This window comes from Myiozetetes cayanensis, unplaced genomic scaffold (assembly GCF_022539395.1).
Source record: "Myiozetetes cayanensis isolate MyiCay16 unplaced genomic scaffold, myiCay2020 scf2-11, whole genome shotgun sequence".
Classification (NCBI taxonomy): domain Eukaryota; kingdom Metazoa; phylum Chordata; class Aves; order Passeriformes; family Tyrannidae; genus Myiozetetes; species Myiozetetes cayanensis.
Genome location: NW_026087411.1, coordinates 263,707 through 284,837, shown reverse-complemented (window position 1 = coordinate 284,837; position 21,131 = coordinate 263,707). Strand labels below are relative to the sequence as shown.

At 47.2% G+C, this 21,131-nt stretch overlaps 1 protein-coding gene across 6 annotated transcripts in view; it reads left to right on the top strand.

Annotated features, from left to right (window-relative positions):
• RALGAPA2 (Ral GTPase activating protein catalytic subunit alpha 2) overlaps window positions 1-21,131 on the top strand; it is a 96,739-nt gene that overhangs the window by 56,354 nt on the left and 19,254 nt on the right. For all 6 annotated transcript variants that reach the window (XR_007628949.1, XM_050315755.1, XM_050315752.1 and 3 more), the window contains one exon: window positions 2,260-2,387. Coding sequence is in view for 5 of the 6 variants with exons in the window: in XM_050315755.1 (XP_050171712.1) it covers window positions 2,260-2,387 (128 nt within the window). In the remaining variant the exon portion in view is untranslated. The remainder of the gene's footprint in view (window positions 1-2,259; window positions 2,388-21,131) is intronic.

Below are 21,131 nucleotides of genomic sequence, written 5' to 3'. Positions count from 1 at the left end.
TCGTTAGATTGCAGCTCGTCATCAGAGATTAATTCTCAGCCATTTGGTACAATAATTTACCCATTCCCCTCTCTTTTAACTAGTGCTGCTCGCCGTAGAGGGGAAGGCTTTGTGCTCAGAAGGTTTATTTAACCTTGCCTACTTTTACTGCAGGCAACAGAAATAATGATTTTTCTGTTGGAAATTGGGACGAAGCAGGTGTTTGCTGAATATTAATTTTTGCTTCGTGGGTAACTTGCGGTGACATTTGGAGTACTCGCAGAAGGGGATCTTTCCCTCTGCCCTTTTTGTTAGTTGATTCCTGTCAAAGCAGGCTGTTTGTTGTAACCATCCCAGCCCTGCTTTCCTCGGATGGGTGTTTAATGCCGGGGCACGGAGCCGTGCCGAGCGGGGAACGTGGAACGTGCCCCGTGTGTTCCGCTGGCCTCCCCCCCGGACCCCTCTCCAGGGCAGAGCCCCTGTGCAGATGGAAGCTGACGAGATGCAGCTCCATTGACTTTAATGACCCTCGGCGAGGCCGCTGGATCTGCTGGGGAATGAATAATTCCGAGCCTTGTGTCCGCGGGGTCCGGCTGTGCCGCACTCGGATTGTGGTGCGTCTGCGGAACCCTCAGCTCCTCTCCCCATGTGGGGTGCGTGTGTAACACACACACCCCTCGTCCAGAGTTGGTATCTGTAAATTCTGTAGTGCTGTGGTAGGAAACTCTGCCCCACTCCCCAACTCCAGGTGGGTCTGAAACAGTGGCACCAAGTCCTGTAAGCCTGGCCAAAAAGCCTGACAGGGAATTTCCCTGCGCCGGTGGCATCTGCTGCTACTCTGACTTTACATATCTGGTGTTTGGGTGGTGGGGTAATTTCAATAATATTTGTACTTAGGATTATAGTTTTACATTCCTTTCTCTTGTTGTCAATACTTCTAAACAGAGCATGGGCTAAAAATTTCACTTAGAAATGTTATTTCTTAAAGAGGAAGAACTTGATGCTCTGGAACATTATCTTTTTGGTAGCAAAGATTTTCCTCTCTCTCCTTTCTTCTCCACTGCCTGGACTGTAACGCCAGCAGTAAATAAAAATCAAAGGCAAAACCACTATGGAAATATTTTACACTAATCTATTTTTTGGGGGTGGGTAATTATTTTAAGTAAAGGAATGACAGAATAAGTATGTGAAGAGACAGCTGTCATTTGCAGATGTTATATTAACCCCAAATTTCTTCTGTAATTCATTGCCACTTCTAATTAGAGGAATTCCCTAGATGCAGGGGATTTATATTATTCCCTTTGTCCATTTATTGAATGACTGTCACAGTCACCCACAAGCAGTTGCAGAAGAATAATAGAGGGTATTTATTTATGTGATAAGCCTCTGTACAGATGGAAAAAATCCATAGCTTAAATATTGATAATTTCTGCTGGCTTCTGTTTAGGGCTTTGGTTGGGGGATTTTTTTTTTTCACTTTGAGTTTGTGAAAGTGAAATGAGTTTGAATACTTGTAAGTGCTAAAATTCATTATGTATTTAAACATCAAAATTTCCTGGGTTTGGCTGGCCAGGTCTGTTATGTGTCTGCAATTCCAGACATGGCTGACTTTCAGAAAGCATCTCTGGTATCTGGTGTGGCCTTTCTCTGCAGAGCCCTGAGTCACCAGAGGCACCAGAATGGGGGTTCCTCTGGAGGTGACCCTGACGGGGCAGCATTTGAGCACCTTGACTGGCTGGGCCAGGCCAGTTAGTGCCTGTCCCAGCTGTGTGTTCTGCCCCTCCGAGAGGGCCCTGCTCTGCCATGTCCTCTGCCTTCCACACACCTCCTTATCTTGGTCCAGCCTGAGTTTTTTTACTTTTTACAAAGTCCACAGAAGGAGTTTATAGAGGATTATCTGAAGCAAATATGGTTTTGAGAAACGTTCTGCCAAGGGTGGATTCAGTCAGTGAATCAGGGTGTTGTGTTGGGGGATCCCAGACAGGAAACAGTTCTTTATATGCACTCCCCATGGCATATCACTTGCAAATTCATAGAGGGCCTTGGTTCCTGTGAGTAACAAGCTCCTGTTACCCAGCTGAATGTTCTGTGAGATGGGTATCCATGTACAGCATGCTGAGGGCAGTTATGGAGGATTTAAACACTTCCAGACTTGGGGGATGAACGTCACACTGGGAGTTTCAGCGTGTGGAACAATGTGCTCATAGTGGTTTGTGGCAAAATGCCGTACCCATCTCCCGTGGTGGTTCTGAGGCCTCTTGTTCTGTTCTGGGTCCCCAGGTGCCGTTTTTCGGTCCTCTCTTCGATGGAGCGATTGTGACCGCGAAGCTGCTGCCAAGCCTGATCTGTGCCACGTGCATCAACGCCAGCAGAGCCGTCAAGTCCCTCATCCCACTCTACCAGAGCTTGTATCCTTTCTCCCAGGGGACAAGGCTCCCCTTGGTAGGGTTCTTACATAGGGCATCCTTCTGCAGAGAGGTAGGCTTAGATGAAAATTCGTCCTCTTCGATTTTATTGGCAAAGGTCAGTGTTTTCTTTGTATGCAGCTTAATGTTTTCAGTGGTTCACACCCAGTATTTTAAAAATAGAATGGTAACATCACAGGAGTGCTCTCACCAACAGCTTCCATCTCACTGCTGGCAGACCTGGACTTAGCACCGGTGCTGTGAACTGTGAGTAATGATTATTATCAGTTTTCCTTCACGCTGATGGACGTTACCAACTGTGTACGTCAGGCTGATGTGCAGCTCCATTGTGTTCTTACCCTATTCAAAGTTCTAGTCCAACTGACTTCACCTGGATTCATTACATTAGTAAGACAGGTGGGATTTGTCCTCGGATACGGATGTTTCAGTATGCAAATTCTGGTTTCGTTCCAGCCACGGGCATTTTCAGAACCTGTTTTCCAACAGTGACTGGAAGGTAACGAGAGGATAGGCTCTCTGGGGCAGGAGTTGTGACACAGGCTTTTATTTCTGGGTGCTACACAGACCCACAGCACCAGCACTGGTTTTCACTCATTCTAGGCTTTTCCCATAATGCCGTCAGACATTTTATAGCTTGTTTTGCTAATCACATCACTTATCTCAGGACCAACACACACTGCACTTTACTTTCTCTGGGGAGCTTTTGATTTGAGTATTTTTCTAACCACGTGACTTTGAGAAAGTGTTTTTAAGTTAAATGTTTTGATCTTTGAAAGAACATTAATGAATTAGTTTGAGATGCACATTTTTAAAATACAGGATATCCTCAAAGTACTAGTTGTTTTTTTAAAAGACTAAATTTTAAGGAGAATACTTTGCAAAAGTCATCATAAATTAAAAGTAGCCCTGTGGTTAAATAGGTTTGTATTTTATTAACTGAATTGTGTACTCATTGTAAAGCAAAGGCGGTTGGTGGCAGTTGTGCAAACCGTGGCAGTGCCTGACAGGTGAGTCAAGGCTTGCTGACTTTTCCACTTTGTTTCTTGAGAGAAATGTAGCAAATTCCTGAAACTGTTCTGTGCAGAATTCTGTGTGCTCCTCAACCAGTGGATAATAGTAAAATAACAGGGTAGCAATGCTAACATGCGTAGCAGCAGTTATGGTAACAGAGCAATTCCAGCCCCTCGCTCCTGGCTGGAGTCCTCTGGTTCTGCTTTGGGCTTGCAGCATTTTGTGAGCGAGCAGTGCTCACCAGCTGGCCGTGCTCCTGCTTTCCAGGGGGCTCCCTCGGGGTCCCTGCGTGTCCCCAGGCGACACGAGCAGCACGAGGCACTGCTCCGCACAGGTTGGGAGCAGCATCTGTCCCCACATTCTTTTCCGCCTTTTTTTGTGGCTGCTTGTGCGCCAGCGATGTCTGCAGTGAATCAACTGCCACTTGTCTGTCTGATAAATGGAAGTGGATTGAGAAACTCCTGAAATAGGGACAAAGGGAATGTGGTAGGCAGATCCCACCACGGTGACAGTGGAGCAGGAGAGAAAGCTATCCATAACTCATCCTACAGATGATGATGCACTTTGAGGTATACTAAAATTCATAATGAGCCAGCAATTGGAATGTGAGTGTGTGGATGTGTAAAGGTGATGTTTGAGCCTAGTGGAGCCAAATTGTTCTGCAGCTTCCAAAGGGTGAGTGACTCCACTCCAGTGTTTGCTTTGCCAGCTGCTCTGAGGAGGACAGGATGGAAACGGACACAGCAATGCAAACAGTAAATGGAAGTGCTTTTATCAAACTGGAGATGGAGATAACTCAAAAAATATCAGTGAGAGAGAGAAATAAAAAGCAATGATCCTGTCAAAGTAAGGGGTGTTTGGTGCACACCGGCTATAACCGTGCAGTTGGGGTGAGCACTGAGGGCTGGAGTGAGGCAGAGCTGAGGATAATCTGCCACTTCTCCTGGCACCTGGGTCCTGTTTAAAGGCACCACCCACACTAAGGGTGAGCAGCTAAGGGTGTTTTGATTCAAGTGTGGTTAGAAATGGATCAAACCCTGGTACCAAGGGTTCAGTGGCAATAAGATGTTGAGTCCCTGGTGCTCGTGCTGGAGCAGTGGCAGGGTGTGAAGTATCTGCTGGGACTCTGTCCTGCCCTGTGTGGTGCAGAGGGGCAGGCAGGTGAAGGTGGCCACGGGGACACCAGGCTCATGGTGGTGGCACAGGGGGACAGGACGTGCTGGCGGCACAGGGCTGCGTGCTGGGGAGCTGGGGCAGCGCCTCGCCAGCAGTGACAGCTGAAGTCACTTGTTGGAAAGTCTGTAAACTCCAGCTACAGCTGCACTTGTCAGGGGCTGTAAGGGAAGTGTAATCAGCCACAGAGATTAATTTGCATCTCAATTAGGAAAGAGTCAGGAGGAAGCATAGGGTCTGTTGCTGGAAGGTTGTGGAAGAAATCTCATCAGGCACAAAAGGCTCCCGACTCGGTGCTCCGGCGAGCGGAGGACAATATCCGAGTCCGGTTTCCATGGGGACCAGGACCGCAGAGCCGCGGGAGCATCTCGCTGCGCCACAATCGCTTGGTCATGATGACACAAATTCCACTGTCCTACCCAGATACAGTTTTCTGTTGGCAATCTCTTTGAAAACGAAGAAGGTAACTATGGCAGACCACATCAGACTTTTTCTAATCTATTTTTTATGTTTATGTAGCTGTTTCTGTTTTAAGGAATTCATTAGGATAAGAGAAATATTCATTCGAAAATAATTAACTGTATTTAAACTTCAGTTTAAAGCCGTTCTGGCTACAGGTTCTTTGTGTCCATCAAATGGTACGTGATGGCACTGCGCAGGAGCCAGCCCAGGGTGGTTGCATGCACAGCTCAGTTGTCTTTGGAACAGTGCGAGCCCCCTGTTTGTGTAGCTGCTGCGATGCTGCCATGGCTGAGTGTGCATCAGTGTATGTTCAGAATTCCCCTTTTATTCCTCCTCGGTGCCAGGGAGCACTGGGGCTGAGCGGCTGCAGCCCCTGCTAATTGGGGCTCTTGCCATCCTTGAGTAACTGCTGAGTGTGAGGCAGGGTGCTCCAGCAGCCTCTCCAGGCTGCTTTTCTAGGCAGAAACTGGGACTTTAAATGTGTCTCTGATTTACAGAAATCAGGAGCAATAAGGTGACTTAAATTTTATAAGAACACAAAATAGTAATATTTAAGCTTACTAAAATTGCTGTATCAAAAAGTAGGTGTTTATGCAGGGTTTTGAGAGCATTCAACCCTTGTTTTTATGTGCTGGGGAAAGGAAGGAACAACCACTCTCATGAACAAATAATTGTATATCAAAACTGAGCAAGCGTCTGTTCAGGATCCAGCAGTGCTGAATATTTCAGGAACTGGTGGGAGTGATACTGTAAAGCTGCATCTCTGAGCTCTGTTGCAGCTTGCATGGAATGAGCTGTGTGCTGGACAGGGTTTTTGAACGCTTGTGTGATCTAGAGTGCATCGCCCTAAGCTGCAGAAGAGCATGTCTCTGGGAGCTGGGCTGGACTGTAAAGATAAATACTGGGGGGAACCAGGGTTTGGATTGAAGTATTGTGGGTCTGATGGACAGCTACTGTCTGAGCTGACAGTTTCTGAGCTCAGGAGCTGGTAAACCTTCAAATACAAAAGTGCAGCTAGTTTAGTGGGTGTCAGACACCCTCAAATTTAATGTTGGTATCCAAAAAGACTTTGGGATTTAGGGATAGTGATGCCTGAGCAAAAAGGTCCCCTTAGAATGCCCAGGGAAATGCAATTCTGACTGCCCAGGTTGTGTTTCCAAATGGAGTCATTTGCTTGCTCCTTGAATTTAATGGGTTTAATTGAAAAATTATTTTGGTGTTATTTCTATTATCTTATCACTTTAGTTTTTTTTCCTCCACCACTGCAAAATAACTCTTGTACTGCCAGTCCTGCCTGGTCTCACTAACTGAATTTGAAGAGAAACAGGAAAAAATCCCAACCTGTCTAAAGTGTTACCTCAGCCTTGACTATTCCTTTGTAAGCTGCCTCGGGGAGGGTAGAACGTGTCCCATGTGCCAGCACCAGTGGGCTTCTTCCCTGCATTCCTCGGGGATTTCTGGTGGTCTTTGAACTATTTCCTTAGCATTTAAAGCTACATATGTCTTCCTGTGAATGAGTAAATAGGAGTTAGTTCCTGTTGGGGTTTATTAATATGCTGATAATAAAATTATTTCTGTAAACAGTCTCACTTTTAGGATAAATTGGTTTGGTCTTATGGATAGAAAAGGGCTTTGAACTTATTCTGCCTGTTGATTCCTGCATGTTTTTCATACTCTTCTCCAACACCTTGACTAGAGCACAGTGCTCCCCCCTCCAGGGGAGGAAGAAGTAGCTGATGGGGTAGGCATGGAGAGCTGTGGCTGTCAGCCACAGCTCCTGCTGTTGAAACTGTCCACGTGCTGTGCAGGTGTTCCTGGCAGTAAAATCCTCACAGATCTCTGACATCAGCTGTGCCACTTATGCCTTTTCAGTGAATATAAATAGAGTTATAGAGGGGCTGACCGAAAACCACCATGGCAGTTTGTGACCTGGTTTCTGGAGTTGTTCACATTACGTGTTGTTCATTCAAAGAGAAAGCCTGAAGGTAAAAGGGCTTTAATTTCTTGTTCAGTTTCTTGTGTTTAGAGCACTTTGCTGTGACATAACACATCTGTGTGTCCAGCACTGGAGGTGTCTGTTCATAGAACAAGCACAAACAAGCGCAGTGGGGATGAGAACACTTTACAGAATATCTGAGCACTGGATGTCACCATTTCCCTGCTCGCAGTTTGCAGTCCTGCTTGTGGGCCAGAGGAAAACACGGCCCTTACACTGGAAAAGTAATTTGATACTTGAGTAACTCTTACCATTTTCTCTGCTGTAGTGACCATGGTGTGCCTGCTGAGCTGTGCCAGCCAGCAGCTCGGGGGGGCAAAGCCAAAACTCCATCTAAACATGTAACACACTAAGACATCCTTAGCTTTAATTCATTTCATCGCATCCAGATATTGACATACTAATATGTAGTAGATGTGTTAATACCTGGAATTGAGAAGATTAAGCAAAGAACATCAGTTTTGAATTCTTAATTAAATCCTTTTCTTGGTTTAAGCCAATTTCTGATTAACTTCACATAGAGTGCCTGATCTGCTTACCTGCTTTATCTGGAAAAGAAAGGAGTTTGCTATGATGGACTTAATTGTGTGAATGGCTGTCAAATGTTCTGGAGTTGCATGTGGTGTCAGATAGATTTTGTGTCCCTTTCAAAGTGTGTTTTGTGGTGTTGGCCTTCAGAATTCTGCTGTGGGTACAAGGGGGGTGTTTGCATGAGGAAAATGAGATGGAAACCCCATTACTCGTTTCAGAGAGGGTTCACAATTTGTTCCCTTATTTCATCCCAAGAAATAAGGGAACAAACTGCCCTCCAGCTATATCGATGCTGTTAGAAATTGCTATGAAATTCTAAAGCACATGTCACGGGAGCTGTGACAATTTATGTGACGTGGCATCTGACAGTTTCTGCCGAGTGCTGGGCTCTGGCTCCTGGGAGTGTCTGTCCGTGGTCAGTCCCGTGCCACCGTGGCTGCGGAGAGCAGCAGGTCCCTCGGTGCCCTTGGGGAGGGGTCCCGCTCTGGCCGGAGCCGAGGGAGGCCGAGGAGCCCGGCAGGGGCTGCGTGGGCAGCGCTGAGCTCCCGCCGGAGCCGATCGATGGCCGGGCTGGCTGGCTGCGCTGCTGCCTCCCCTCCTCGCAGCGAGAACCTTCTCCAGGCAGCGATCGATGCCTCTAATCTGCTCCAGCCTGTAATAAGTCATGCGAGGCAAAGCTTTTAGGTGGCATTACATGGGATTGTGGAGGCGGCTCCTCAGCTCTCATTCACAGAGCTCTTCATGGACTCGCAGAGAATCTACTGCGTCCCGCCGGTGCATATCTAAAGAGTATAAAATGCTTCTGCAGGTCTGAGCTCCACATGCTGCTGTGGTGTGCGGGCACAATGGGATCGGATTTCTCTGTTTTCTCTTTCGTGTCCATCCCTGTCCCTGCTCACGATCTCTTGTTAGACACAGGGCTTGTTCCCGCACTGCTGGGGCGGCAGGAAGGCAGCAGGGGAGGTTGCATGTTAACAGTGCAGTTTATTTTTCTGCTCTAACATGAGGCCATCACTATTCTTCCCCGTGGCTGGAAGCTGTGAAAATCACTGAAGGTTGTTGATAAAGTCCCAGGCTGATTTTGTTGCAGAGTTTTAGCCAGCACTGCCTGCTGCCCCTCCTAACAGTGCAGTTTGGTTGGCGTAATCCTGCCCTGCCGAAGCGCTTCCCGGCAGTCTGGGCTGGAAGGCTGCCTCCCAGTTAGCTCGAGGGGGCACAGGGTGAGTCAGTGTGGCACAGGGCTTTGGTTATCTGGAGTAAGCATTCCTTATGCAGGGAGGTGTGAACTCAAGCTCCCCTCTCTTCAAGTGAGGTACACAGAGGTGCAGACACCTGTCCCTGGGTGCTTAATGATTTATCTTGGGTTAGACAAAGAACCTCCAACTTGTGTTTCATGAGAGGCTCTTGTTCTCTGCTTCTTTGACAGAAGCAAAATCGTCATATTGGGGTTACTGCCAAGTACTTTGTTCCATCTTGTGGCGATTTTTGGTCGTTTGGTGATTTATTTTTTTTTCCTAGTTATACACCAGGAAAGTCAAAGGGGTTCGTATTCTGTGTGTTTTCAGAGTAAGTTTTGATGATTTTGCTGTTCCATCTCTGTTAACTTTGAAGGGATTTTTCTTTCGGAAGCTCGAGTCTGAACTCGCAGGACTTCCTGGGGTTATTTTTGTTTGTTTGTTTAGTCACGAGCAGGTCGCTAAAAACACAAAGCGAGTTGCGGTTTCCCCGAGCGAGGCGTGCAGCGCTGGCAGGGCGCTGGCAGGCTGTGCTGTCGGGGGGCCGTGCCCGAGGTGCCGTGCCCGAGGTGCCGTTTGTGCCGGGCCGGAGAGCGGCGGGGGCCGGGCCGAGCCCTCGGAAGGCCGGGCGGGCCCCGGGGTCGCTCCCCTCGGCGCGGGGCTTTGTGCGGCCCGGCCGCCTCATTAGCATGCTGGCCGGGCGAGCCGTGCTCCGCTGGCTTACCAGCTGTTCCTGCTGCTCCCGACAATGTCCGGCGTGCCGGGATGGCCGCGCTCCTGCCCCGCCGCCGCGCGCAGACAGCCTTTCCACTGGGGATGCCCACGTGGCCGCCCGGCAGCAGCGGCACCGCGAGCGGAGCGGCCCTCGCATGGCATATGGTGTCTGGATTCATACAAGATGCAAAACTATTCTGCCGCTAATGCACAATGACTCATAGCATTGCTAATTTTTCCAACAAAAGCCCACTTCCACACCCACACTTTTAACCCCTCAGGCTAAAAAGCCTCTTCTTTAGTTTCAAAGCCTTGGAAATGTAAGGAGGTGGCTTCTGGATCAATATCTGAAACCCTATATTTATTTAAAGCATATGCACGCTCTAACGCTTATTTTAAATTTCAGTAAAAGCCAGTTTGCAAATCGCTGCCCTAACATGTAGCAATTTTTTTTTTCCACAGCGGATTCACTGTCAAATGCTGGAAATTTTAATTTTTTTGATAGTTAACGTATTTTAAAAAAAATAGTCAGAAGTCACCATAGATAGTGAAAAGTTGTTTTCATCTAAGAGAGAATCCAGACATTGTAGCTGGTGAATCTGCAAGAATTATATATTCCAGTGCGAGTTCCCAAGCCGCTTGGTGTAAACAGCTCGTAATATTTGGGGGTCTTTGCTATTTACTGGCTCTTTGGGGAGAATAATAATGCACTTTCCAACTAGAGGGAGCTGCTGGTATCCCCGATGCTGATTCTTAACCTTCCAGTCTAATTCCTTTGTGCAGAACGTACGGCGATCGTTTTGACGTTTTAATAAAATTAAGTTAAATTACCCCGAGTAATTTAGATTAAAAGGATGCGTCTTAATTCTTACAGTGTAATCATCAAATTAAACTGCGAAATTCAGGGAAAACTAAAGCACATCCTGGCTGCGTGGCACACGGGGGCTCGGCATGAATGTGGAATTATATAGGTCATGAAAAGGCTCGTTAGGAGGGAGTGAAAAGCCGCGGCTCGCGCACCGCTGTTCCCAGACAAAAAGCAGAAGGGAGGTAGGAGCACAGGGCAGGAGCGGCGCGGCTGGATCTCCCGCTCCCTCCGGCGCACAAAGGAACAAAGGGACCTGCGGGGAGGATGGAGGTGGCCGAGCTCGGCGCTCGGGCTCCCCGCGAGCCACTTGTTACGGGGTCCCCTGTGGGCAGCGTTGCAGCAGGTGAAGGCTCCTGCGGGGACGGATTTAAGAAGTGCTGGCTTTGGAAAGTCTTTCCTAGGGGGTGGTTTGAGGGCTCCTGTGGCGATGGTGAGTCCACACCGGCCTGCAGTGGAGTCCCCAGTGGGTCTGGTGGGATGCGTGTGCTCACCAGGGTGCTGACCTTGGAAATGACAGTTTCCATCCAGCATGGCCATTCCCGTGTCCCCAAAACCATGTGTTTGCCTCTCCGTGGTGGTGGGAAGGTGTAAGGGGTGCAGAGAGCAGATGCACACGTGGGCATTTCCATGTGCACATCCCTAATGCTCCAGGACTCACAGTAGTACAAACGTGCAATCGCCCGTACAGGTTTCCACCATTGTCCCACTTCTCTTCTTCTCCTTTGAAGAAACTCTGACTTGAGTGGATGGTGTCCATGAGCCACATGTGTTAGAATTGTATACTTAAAAGTTAAGGAGTAGCTTTCTATACAGGAAAAATGATTTTAGATTTCGCTTTGAATTTTCTCAGTGACTTTGTTTCTCTCTTTTTGAAAATCATAGAATCAATCAGCTAGGTTGGAAAGGACCTCTGAGATCATCAAGTCCAACCCTTGATCCACTACCACCTTGGTTACTAGACTATGGCACTAAGTGCCACATCCAGTCTCACCAGACCACCACCTGACTCCCCTCCAGCCTGACACGTCCTGTGCAGCTGATACTAAGAGAAGGAGGCAGAGGGGTTTTTTGTCTATTATATAAAACCTAGTTTGACGGGGAACACCATAATTCTACATCATTCTTTAGAGAGGAAAGGCTTCCCCTCTACCTGCACTTGAAAAACTTTGAAAGCCATCCTGTTACTGGGGATATAAACGTGCTGACAGCACAAGAGAGGAACAAGAGAAAGCTACTTTTTGTAGCAGGTTTACTGGCTGGCATGTTGAATTTGTGTTTTTTCTTTCCTCAGCTTCATACTTCTGCGTGTATTTCCCAGTACGATTAACTGCAGGGTTCTGGTGTATAAACAGGAGCAGATGGCTTTTAATGATTTCTTAAATCTAATGCTTAGTAACAATCTAGTGCGTGTACAGTATTTTCTGTTAAACAAAATCCCGGGTAATTTGCTGGGTTTTAATACTTCTCTGAATTGGCCTGGCCCAGGTTTCTTTGAAAAAGTGTAACTTCTGCTGAACATCTGGCTTTATGGCACCTCTTCGGGCTCATCCACCCCGCTCGTTTTCACCTGTGTGGCAGTGTGGATGATCTAACCCCTTGCTGGCCTACAGTTTGTTGGCTTCCTTAAGTGAAGCAGACTTTCCCCTGCCCGCCTTTCACCTGGGCAGGGCAGTGTTGTTCAGGCAGCAGTTATTTCACTTAAAATCTTAGTGCTACCTTTGTAACAAGCTCGGGGTTAGCTCGGCTTTCTTAGTGCTGCAAAGTCTTAACACCAAAAATGTATCATGAAAGTGAATTCATTACAACTTAAGCTCAAGCTCACAGGCCCTTTGCTTTTCACGTGTTCCTGAAAGCTCTTACCTGAACTTGTGCTGTCCCTGTGGCCCTGATTGGCTTCCTGGTATTGAAAGGGGACTCGTAAGGGCTGTGCCTGTCAGAGTGACGCTGCTGAGGCCACACGAGTGCGGCCGTGTGGGGAGGATGATGGAAGCACAGAGCTGTTCCCGTGGGGAACAAGCCCTGGAGCTGATGCTCAGAGACTCCACATGTCATAAGAGAACAGGGCCCTGTGCTATGAGTTTCTGTCTCCACCTCAGCACCTTCCTCTGCCCGCTGCCAGCCTCTCTTGCAGCTGGGAAATTCGAGGCTCTGAAAGCACCATTTCACACAGGCAGCTCCAGTGGTAAGAAAAGGAAGTGGCTGGGATAATTTTTTTTGTCCTCAATTTTTAAATAAAACTGTATGGTATTGGAAGTTTTTGGAGTTGTAGGAATAGCAGCTACACTCACACATACCAGTGTGAGTAGCCCCTGTGCTCTGCACCCTGGGAGGGGTGACCCAGCCCCTGGGCTGTCTGGGAAACAGTGCAGCCCTCCTCATTAACTCCCTGGGTTGTCAGGAGAGAGGGATTGTTCCAACCCAGAAGAACTGTTTTAGCTCAGAAACCTTTTCTTTCTAGGCTTTTGCAGAGCCTGTTGGGTTTTGTGCTCCTATGTTTTATGACTTGTTGCCATGATAATTCAGCTCATCTTACAGGTTTCTCTAATTGTGATTGATGTCTAATCATTCATTTTATTGAACCTCATTAAGGTCTGCGAACCTCTGTCCCAACTTACAGTAATTAGAGCCCAGATAGCCATTCCATCTGTTCCCAAGCACTGGTTAATTAATGAACTTTTAACGTGTTCTTTGCCTTGTAAAAGCCCTCGGTATTCTCAAGTTGCTGAATAGGATTTGCATGCCAGCGTTTCCGTTTGTTTTAAATGCCACAGCAAAGTGCAGTTCGGAATCCCAAAAGTCAACACACAAAGTCCTGGGATCTCGGAGAGCAAAGTGGAGAGATTTTACTTTCTGTGTTCCCACTTTGTGCATCAGTTACAGTATCTGCAAAACTGGGGTTTGCAAACAAATGGCTCACATGGACTTCAGTGTTCTTTAATGCCCTAAGCAACAGGTTTGGATCTCCCCTTGTATCGCTAAAGAAAATATATGGACACTGGTAAATATAATGTTTCATTTTTCATGTTAGCACTCGCTGGAAAAACCTGAGAAATGTGATACCTGCAGACACACGTTTCCCTCCCCTTGTGTTTCATCCTTTTGTTACATTTTGAGCATCAGGCCTGAGGCAGCTTTGTTAGTTTTTTATAGTGTTCACTATAAGGAGATTTTAGGATGGAGTGGAATCCTGGTGCTGCTGGAGATGTCACAGAGACTGTTGTAGTAATAGTCCAGAATTGGGAGAAAACAGCAGGGCCCAGAAAACAGCAGGTACTTGGTGTTTCTCTGCTTCACCTCCCTGTGTTCTGACTGTGCAGTAACATGCTGAGTCAGTGATTTATGTACAGTGAATAAATTGTTGCACTTTTCAAAATGACAGTCAATTTCTGTTCCCTGAGCAGCCAGGAGAGGCAATATTTCCAGTGTTGGGAGTTTTAAGAAAAAGTCTTTTTTGTGTTTTGCATTGCTGCATTTGTGATCTGCTGCTGTTTTTTCATACACCACAGTGGTGTAGGGCTGTGGCTGTGCTTTGCCTCATTTGGATTGATCTGTGTCTACCTTCAATATTCAGGACAAGAATTAAGTCATACTACTCAACTCCCTAAAATCCCTTTCAGCATCCAAAGGCCGACCATCTGTCCGGTCCAGCCATTCTTTCCTCCCCCAGTAAGCATTTTAGCCAGTGCTTTGAGCAAGGCTGTATCCTGGAAAAGCAAAATATAAAGTGAAATAAAAGTCCTGGGCCTGGGGCCGTGTTTAGCAACGCAGCCCTCTGAACTGCAGGCGGTATTTGTGAAATGAGTGGAGGGAGCCCCTGGTTTTGTGGGACCTTCAGCGTGCGGGGCTGTAGCAGGGTGGGTGTCCAAGGCACAGGCAAACTTCCCTATGGCAAGATTTCCAAAACAGCTATTTTTAATTCCTATTCCAATATTTCCATATGCCAACCCGTCCTCTCACCACTGATCCCACACTTCAGACAGTCCATTTAGAAAATCCACATGTGCTCTGCTGCTCCTTCTTGGGACTGAAGTGCTTTAACTTTCAGGTCACTGAGATATCTGCAGGAAAAATGGGATTTTTCTCAATCTTCCTGGGAATAAACATGTTCTGTTGGGACCATGCTGGTCTGTGCTCAGTATCAGGTGTGTGAGGCTCAGCCGTGCTGCTTCCCCTTCTCCACTGCTGATGCTCTGCAAGTCCAAGCCTGGGATCTCTGAAGTTTTCCGAGATGCCGTTCCCCGGGCTGGGATTGAGTTATAACCAAAGGAATTGGACTTTTTTTTTAGGAACAGATCCATTCAACGTGTGCATTTACTAAAGGCTTGTTTACAAAATCATGCCATTCCGTTAAAGCTGATAGTTGGGGAGATGCAATTCTGTTTATATGAAGCAAACCAGGATGTCATTCCTGGGCAGTCCCTCTCCCACTCTCCACAAGCATTTGGGATCAACAGTTCGACATGTTGTCAGCAGAAAAAATGTGCAGACAATCTGGTGAGATCTGAGCAGCAAATAGGGCATTCTGGTGAAGGAGTGAGAGGAGGGATCTCCTGCCCCTCTCCTTTGGTGGGATTGTGCTGTTGGCCTTGCTCTGGTTTTCTGCAGGTGCTTCTCCCTGCTGTGCTGAGCAGAGAGCTGTCCCCACCTTCTCCAGGCTGGTGGATCTGAGTCTTCCCCAGTGCCAGGAGAATTACAGGCACAAATCTCTGCCTTTCTGCAGCAGACTGAGCACTTTAGAATAATAGATGAGTTTAGGGTAATAGATGCTGTATATATATTTTAGGAATATTTTCTTTTAAACCTCTAAGTGTGGGTCCCATTCCACCCTTAGTTAGCTAAATGGAAGTACTAATTAAATGAATTACACTTAAGGCTGTTCTCTGATAGGTAACTGATTTTAAAGAATAGACATTTACATTAAGATTTTAATATTGCCTGTATTTTGGTTAATACTAACTTCTTTTTATTTTTAGATTGAAGTATTTTTAGCAGTTTTTCTGTATGTTGCCTGTAAAATGTGTTTGATGTTATTTGGCTTTATTAGGAGAGATAAGAAGGATGTTGTTCTATCAGTTTTTAAATATTATTGCATGTTAATCCATATTTTAAAAGTTCAAAGTCTGTGCTAGCTCCTGCTCCTCTGTTCTTGTTGCTGTTGGTGCAGACGTCCTCGTATGGAGCATTCCCATTTGTGTGAAAAATAGAATTCAGCTCAGGCCATGCATAGATTGTCAGAAAGATTAAAGTGTGCATCGTGCTATTTTTCTTCTTTCAGAAAGGGGCCTTTGATGTGCTAATGTTCACTTTCTCTCTTTTCATTCCGAAGTGCTGGGCATTGTTTCAAGCTGCAGAACAGTATCTGCTTCAGAGAGGCAGATTCAAACACCCGGACCCAACCTTGCACAAGGTAGCAGCATCTGCAGTGATATTGATGGCCTTATACAGGGGGAACAGATAGCAGTGTGCCTGAGCAGGGAGCACCCGTGACAAAGCCAGGGCACTTACTGAAAAGAGGTGTTGCAAAAAAGCCAAATGTTTGGTTCCAAATACCCCACTTCATGTGCCCGTGTTCCTGCTGTTACACCAAGACACACACAGCTCAAACCGGAACGCTTGGCAGTGCGAGAGGGGCTGTAGGCTCTGAAATAGCTCCCAAAAACAAGGCTGTCATGTATTTCCAAAGTTAATTAGCAAGTGAAATTATTTGGATGGGCTCATTTTGTGTTGCAGCAGGCATTTTCCAGCTAATGATAAAATTTTGCAGGCTGCTCACAGGACTGACTCAGGCTCACGTAGCAGAGGCCTGATGTGGGTCCTGACACAGTTTACAGCTGTTTGTACTTCTGCCAAAGACACACGTTCTCCTTTTATTTTGACTGGGAAGAAACAGGTTCCTGGGGAAGGTAAATGTGGGAAGCGCCAGTGTGTAATGGGGCAGGAGCAAGTGCAGTGCTGGTTCTGTTCTGCAGAGGACAGAATAGTTGAAATTTTAAAATTGGGTCAGATTTGGCAGGTGATTTTTAAGAAAGTTAATCTTAGAATTGGAAGAAGACTTGAATATAAAAGAACCTGACAGCAGCCTGACAACACACAGCCTCCCTGCTGCATAGCTTCTTCCCAGGGTTACTGGCTGTGCACATTCTCCTCTGCTTCCACCAGCTTTGATGCTTCATTAAAAATTCATCTTCTGCTCCCCGCCTTTCTCTTTGGGATCCCCATCATCTCCATGTATATCTGAAATGACTCAGCAGTTAATGATGTCACACAAGTTCAGAAGTGTAGCTTAAAGCAGCAGTGTGAACAATAAGGAAATGATGTGTTTCAGCAGACGCTGAGAACAAGGTGGAAGCTTCCTGTGTCGGTGCTGGGGGGTGGGGGTGAGGAGGCTGTGCCACCTGGGCACTGCCATGTGCCCTGAGCAGCCGGACCCCCAGGGACACACACGCCTCGTTAGGATCCCTCCTGTGCTCTGTAGAGCCCGGCGGTGCTTCCAGGCACGTGCCGGGGAAGGGTCGGCCCGTGCGGTGATTTGTGGTCACCGTGACAAAGGAGCGTCTCTGTGCTGGCTGGAGAATGAGATGTGTCAGAAGGGCCTGGCAGGAAGCAGATGGAAAGGGCTGTGCAGAGCAGAGTGGCGCTGGGCTGTCGCTGGGGACTCCCAGGCAGGTTTTTGATAGCCTTGGAGAAAGGGACCGGAGCGGCACAGTTGTCACCAGTTGCCATCCACCTCTCCTGCCTGCGCTGGCTCGCAGGGATGGGTGGCTCTCCTGCATGATTTCCACTCCTGTCCCAGCTGTCTCTGCAGCAGCAGCGGCTCACTCGTTTGCCTTCTCAAATCAGATTAATTGTCCGTTTGAACGAGGTGCTGCCGCTCTGAGAGGGCCGTAATGTCCTGGCAGGGGAAGCTCCATAACCCGCACACCTGGGAGATGGGCAGCAGTGCAGAGCCTTGGCTGTGCCCCGTGGCCTGCACAGCAGAACTGCTCACTGGCACTCTTCCCCAGTGGATCTGTGTGACCCCAATCTTCTGAGCACCCGGGGGGTTTCACCACAGGCACAGGTCATTGCACCTCCTACCCCATGACGTGCAGCTTCCAGGGCCTAGCCCCAGCCTGTCTCTGCTCCTGCAGTGCACTTCAGTGGCTTTTAATCTGCAGCCACACACCAAATGTCTTGAGCTGCAAAGGACTCCAGTGGCACCTCACCTGTTCTTTGGAATCACGTTAGTGGTTTGTCAAAGCCCTTCATGTTATTTCTATGATGTTTCTTCCTATAGGCAGTTTTCCTTCTGTGTTATCTTGGGGCATTTTCAGCACTTCTGGTCCCGTTCCCTGCATTATTACATGTATGCAATAGCCTGGTAGGTGATTGGGTCTCATTCTCACTCCTTTTTAAGCTGGCTTGAACCTGGCTGGTCCTGGATGTTAGAGCTGGCTGTCAGCTCGGGGGTGCAGTCAGCTGAGCATCATCCACCATCCTCCCTCCTGCTTTCTCCATCTCCACCATCATTTCTCCTGTGCTCGGATTTAGAACTTGATTGTTTAATAGTGTATTGTACAGCTCAGTCAGGAACTCCCCTCTTGCCCTGTAATTAAATGTGATGATAAGACTCCATGGCCACCTTGAGTTACTTGAAGCCTATGGGGAAATATTTTCAGAAACAGCAGAATATTTAGAAAAAGTTAACAGTAGTGAAATCATTGCATTAACTTGTCTTTTTGTGAAGGAGTCACATTTTTAGTTTTGCTTCCCACCCCCAACTTGATAAATTAAAACAAACGGATTTCATAAACATGCACCAGAATTTTAATTTACTCCTTTGGGATAATGGGGAGCCATCACATCATGGGCACTGGCTGAGCTGTGCCAGGAAAGTGGAATCCGGTTCCCCTACTGGGAGATCACTTCCAGGGAAAAAAGATGTTATTTTAAATGCTGACTGAATCATCTGCTGCCGGGGCTCGGGCTGTGCCAGCGCGGCCGCGTGCCCGGACCGTGGCTGTGCCGCTGTACCTGTCGCAGGCTGGCTGCTGCAAAGAGCACTTTCAGTTAGTGGATTTTAAGCAACATTATTCAGAGATCAACAAAAGGCATTCTGTGTTTTATGAATAAAAGATTTCCCCTGGATCCTCGTTAACCCTACAATGCCGAGCCAGTGTAATTGAAGTGCAGCCACCTGGCAGGGAGCTCCCTGTCAGCTGCCGGGAGGGCCGGGCCGGAGGCAGCGCCAGGTGTTGTTGTGCTGTGCTGTGCCCCGCTCACCGAGGCAGGCACAGGGACAGCACGGCCGTGCTCCCGGGGAACCCAGCAGGGCACAGGTAGAGCACAGAAAGGGGTGGTGGAAACGGAGCCCCCGCCAAGCTCCCGCTCCGCTGGGGCTCGGTCAGACCTGGGGAGCTCTGAGTCCATGGGTGGTGTCGGTCACCCGGAGCCCCGTGCTCAGTCCCTGCTTTGGCATATCCTCAGCAGTTACAAATGTGTCAGATAATAATTTTAAAACACCCTCCTCTTTATTTTGATTTTAATTTAAAGTTGGGACGTCCCTGCTGATATCTTACTGGGCTTTTTCTGATTTGTTCTTCCCAACCTGTCTCACTACGGCAACAAGTACATTTAGTGTTAAGCATCTTGCAAATGGTGTCACTCATAATGGATGTGATAATAAGCCCCAGTTACCTGTCCCTGATTGTAATAAATGTAAATTACCAAGTATAATAGACCTGAAACTGAACCATTTAGTGTTAGATGAAGAAATAATGAAAATATCTGTCATAAACTGGAAGGGGCAAAATTATTTTGTGTAATTATATTTTGTTCTTCTTGTAGCTACCAGATCACTCTGTACTCTTATCAAACTGACAGGGAAGGTTTGATAACATTTAGTAGGTGAAAAAAATATTTTTCCATTAACCAGAGTGAGAGTTTGAAGAAGTCCGTCAATTATACCCAAAGCACAGACGTGCGCCTTTCCGAGATGTCACTGACTGTGATTGGGTTACAGCTAAATGAATTGAACTCTTTTTTTCTAGGAACAAATCCATTCAGCATGTGCATTTATATTCCATATAATTCCAGGAATTCCCGTGTCCATGTGCAGCTCTGTGCAGCCAGTCAATATTTGTAAACACTTAGAACTGCTTCAGAGATTATAAACTTTGTAAAAATTGTATATTTTCAGAGCAGTTCAGCTTTCCAGGGATTTACATTTGAAAAACATTTAATTTTGAAGACCTGGAAGCATCACTATTGAATATCGAGAAATGCAAACCTCTTTGTGTGAGCAATACGAGTGTGATATTCTGTGAGCGATGGAGGAGGGCATTTCTTACCTCCCACAGTTCTTTTACTCCACCCTCTAACAAGATGTAAGTGGGTTCAGCAAACACCTTGCTGCTCATAGCAGGCAGAGGTTGATTCAAAACTAACCAAATTACAATTTTTGTTTCATTTTATTTAAAATCGAGAGGCAGTTCCTTTCGTCCGTGTTTGTGTAGATGACAGCGGTCTCCTGACTTCTCCTTGGCATCTGTACCCCACTTAAACAGCACTTGTAGCATCGTGCTCAGAAATTCAAAACACAGGCTTTTCCCAGCATGTCTCTAGTGACTGCAATCTGAGCTGGTTTGTGAGTCTGCAGCTGCCAGCCTGTCCTCCCTGCCCCAAAAGTCCTGGGTGCAAATGTGCACCTAAGGGTGACTCTGCCCTCCTCAGCACAGATGTTGGAGGCAACGTTGAGATGACCAGTTCTGTTGTTCTCCATTGAATTCTGAACTATGAATGTGTCATTACCTTCCCCTGCTTCTGGGTGTTTCATTTTCAAAGCTGAGAATACAAAGGCCGGCACCTTCAGTTTCTGAATGGTTTTGAGTATGCCATTATCCTGGGAGATTCCCAACTGTGCATTTACCTGGATACTGCAGTGCTGGAGCTCTGCTCTGTTCCCTGTCTCAGGGTGCACTCTGTAGCAGTGGGCTGAGGAGCAGAGCTCAGGTGACACGTGAATTTTTTGGTGACATTTCTGACTTCAGGTGAACGTGTGTGTGTTGGGGCAATGGGTTGGCAATAAGTGTAGGAAGGCTGACTATACTGGGAAGGTGCACGCATCAGTGAGTGAACAAGGCTTCAGCCACTCAATCACTCTTTTCTCTGAAGAGTGGGAATTACAAACGCCGACCACTCTGCACAAGCAGGCCTGGCTGTTTCTCCATAGAGTTTTTGGGAGGCTGTCAGTGCAGCACAGCATCTCTCCACGACAGGCCCTTGTACAGTGCCTTGGAAGTGACTGTGCTGGGGAGGGGCATCGATTCTCAGTCCTGCACCGTGCTCTGTATTCACTGGTCTTCACTGCTGCTAGTGCAGGGTCCAGGTTTTCAAAACTTCTCCAGGTATGCCTGGGAAAGGCTGTCAGTGATTTCACTCTCCCTCCCAAAGGGTGCTGAGGGTGACATTTAATGATGCTGAAAATCCCACAAAAACTTGCTAGAATACAGTTTTGGTGGAAAAATGCTCAAGCTTTTAAAGGAAGCCCCTTCCATGAAACACACAGGCTGGAACAAGAGCTAATAGAAGTAAAATTGTTGGTACATGGTAACGACAGTAGCCCAAGGATAGTACATTATCCCTGGGTGTACAAGCAGCCCATTTCAAGGAACTGGGATGCATAAGGGAATGACAAATAGTTGAACCTTTCTACCTTTACCCTTTCTCTAAGATGTCCAGAAGTAACAGCTCATTAG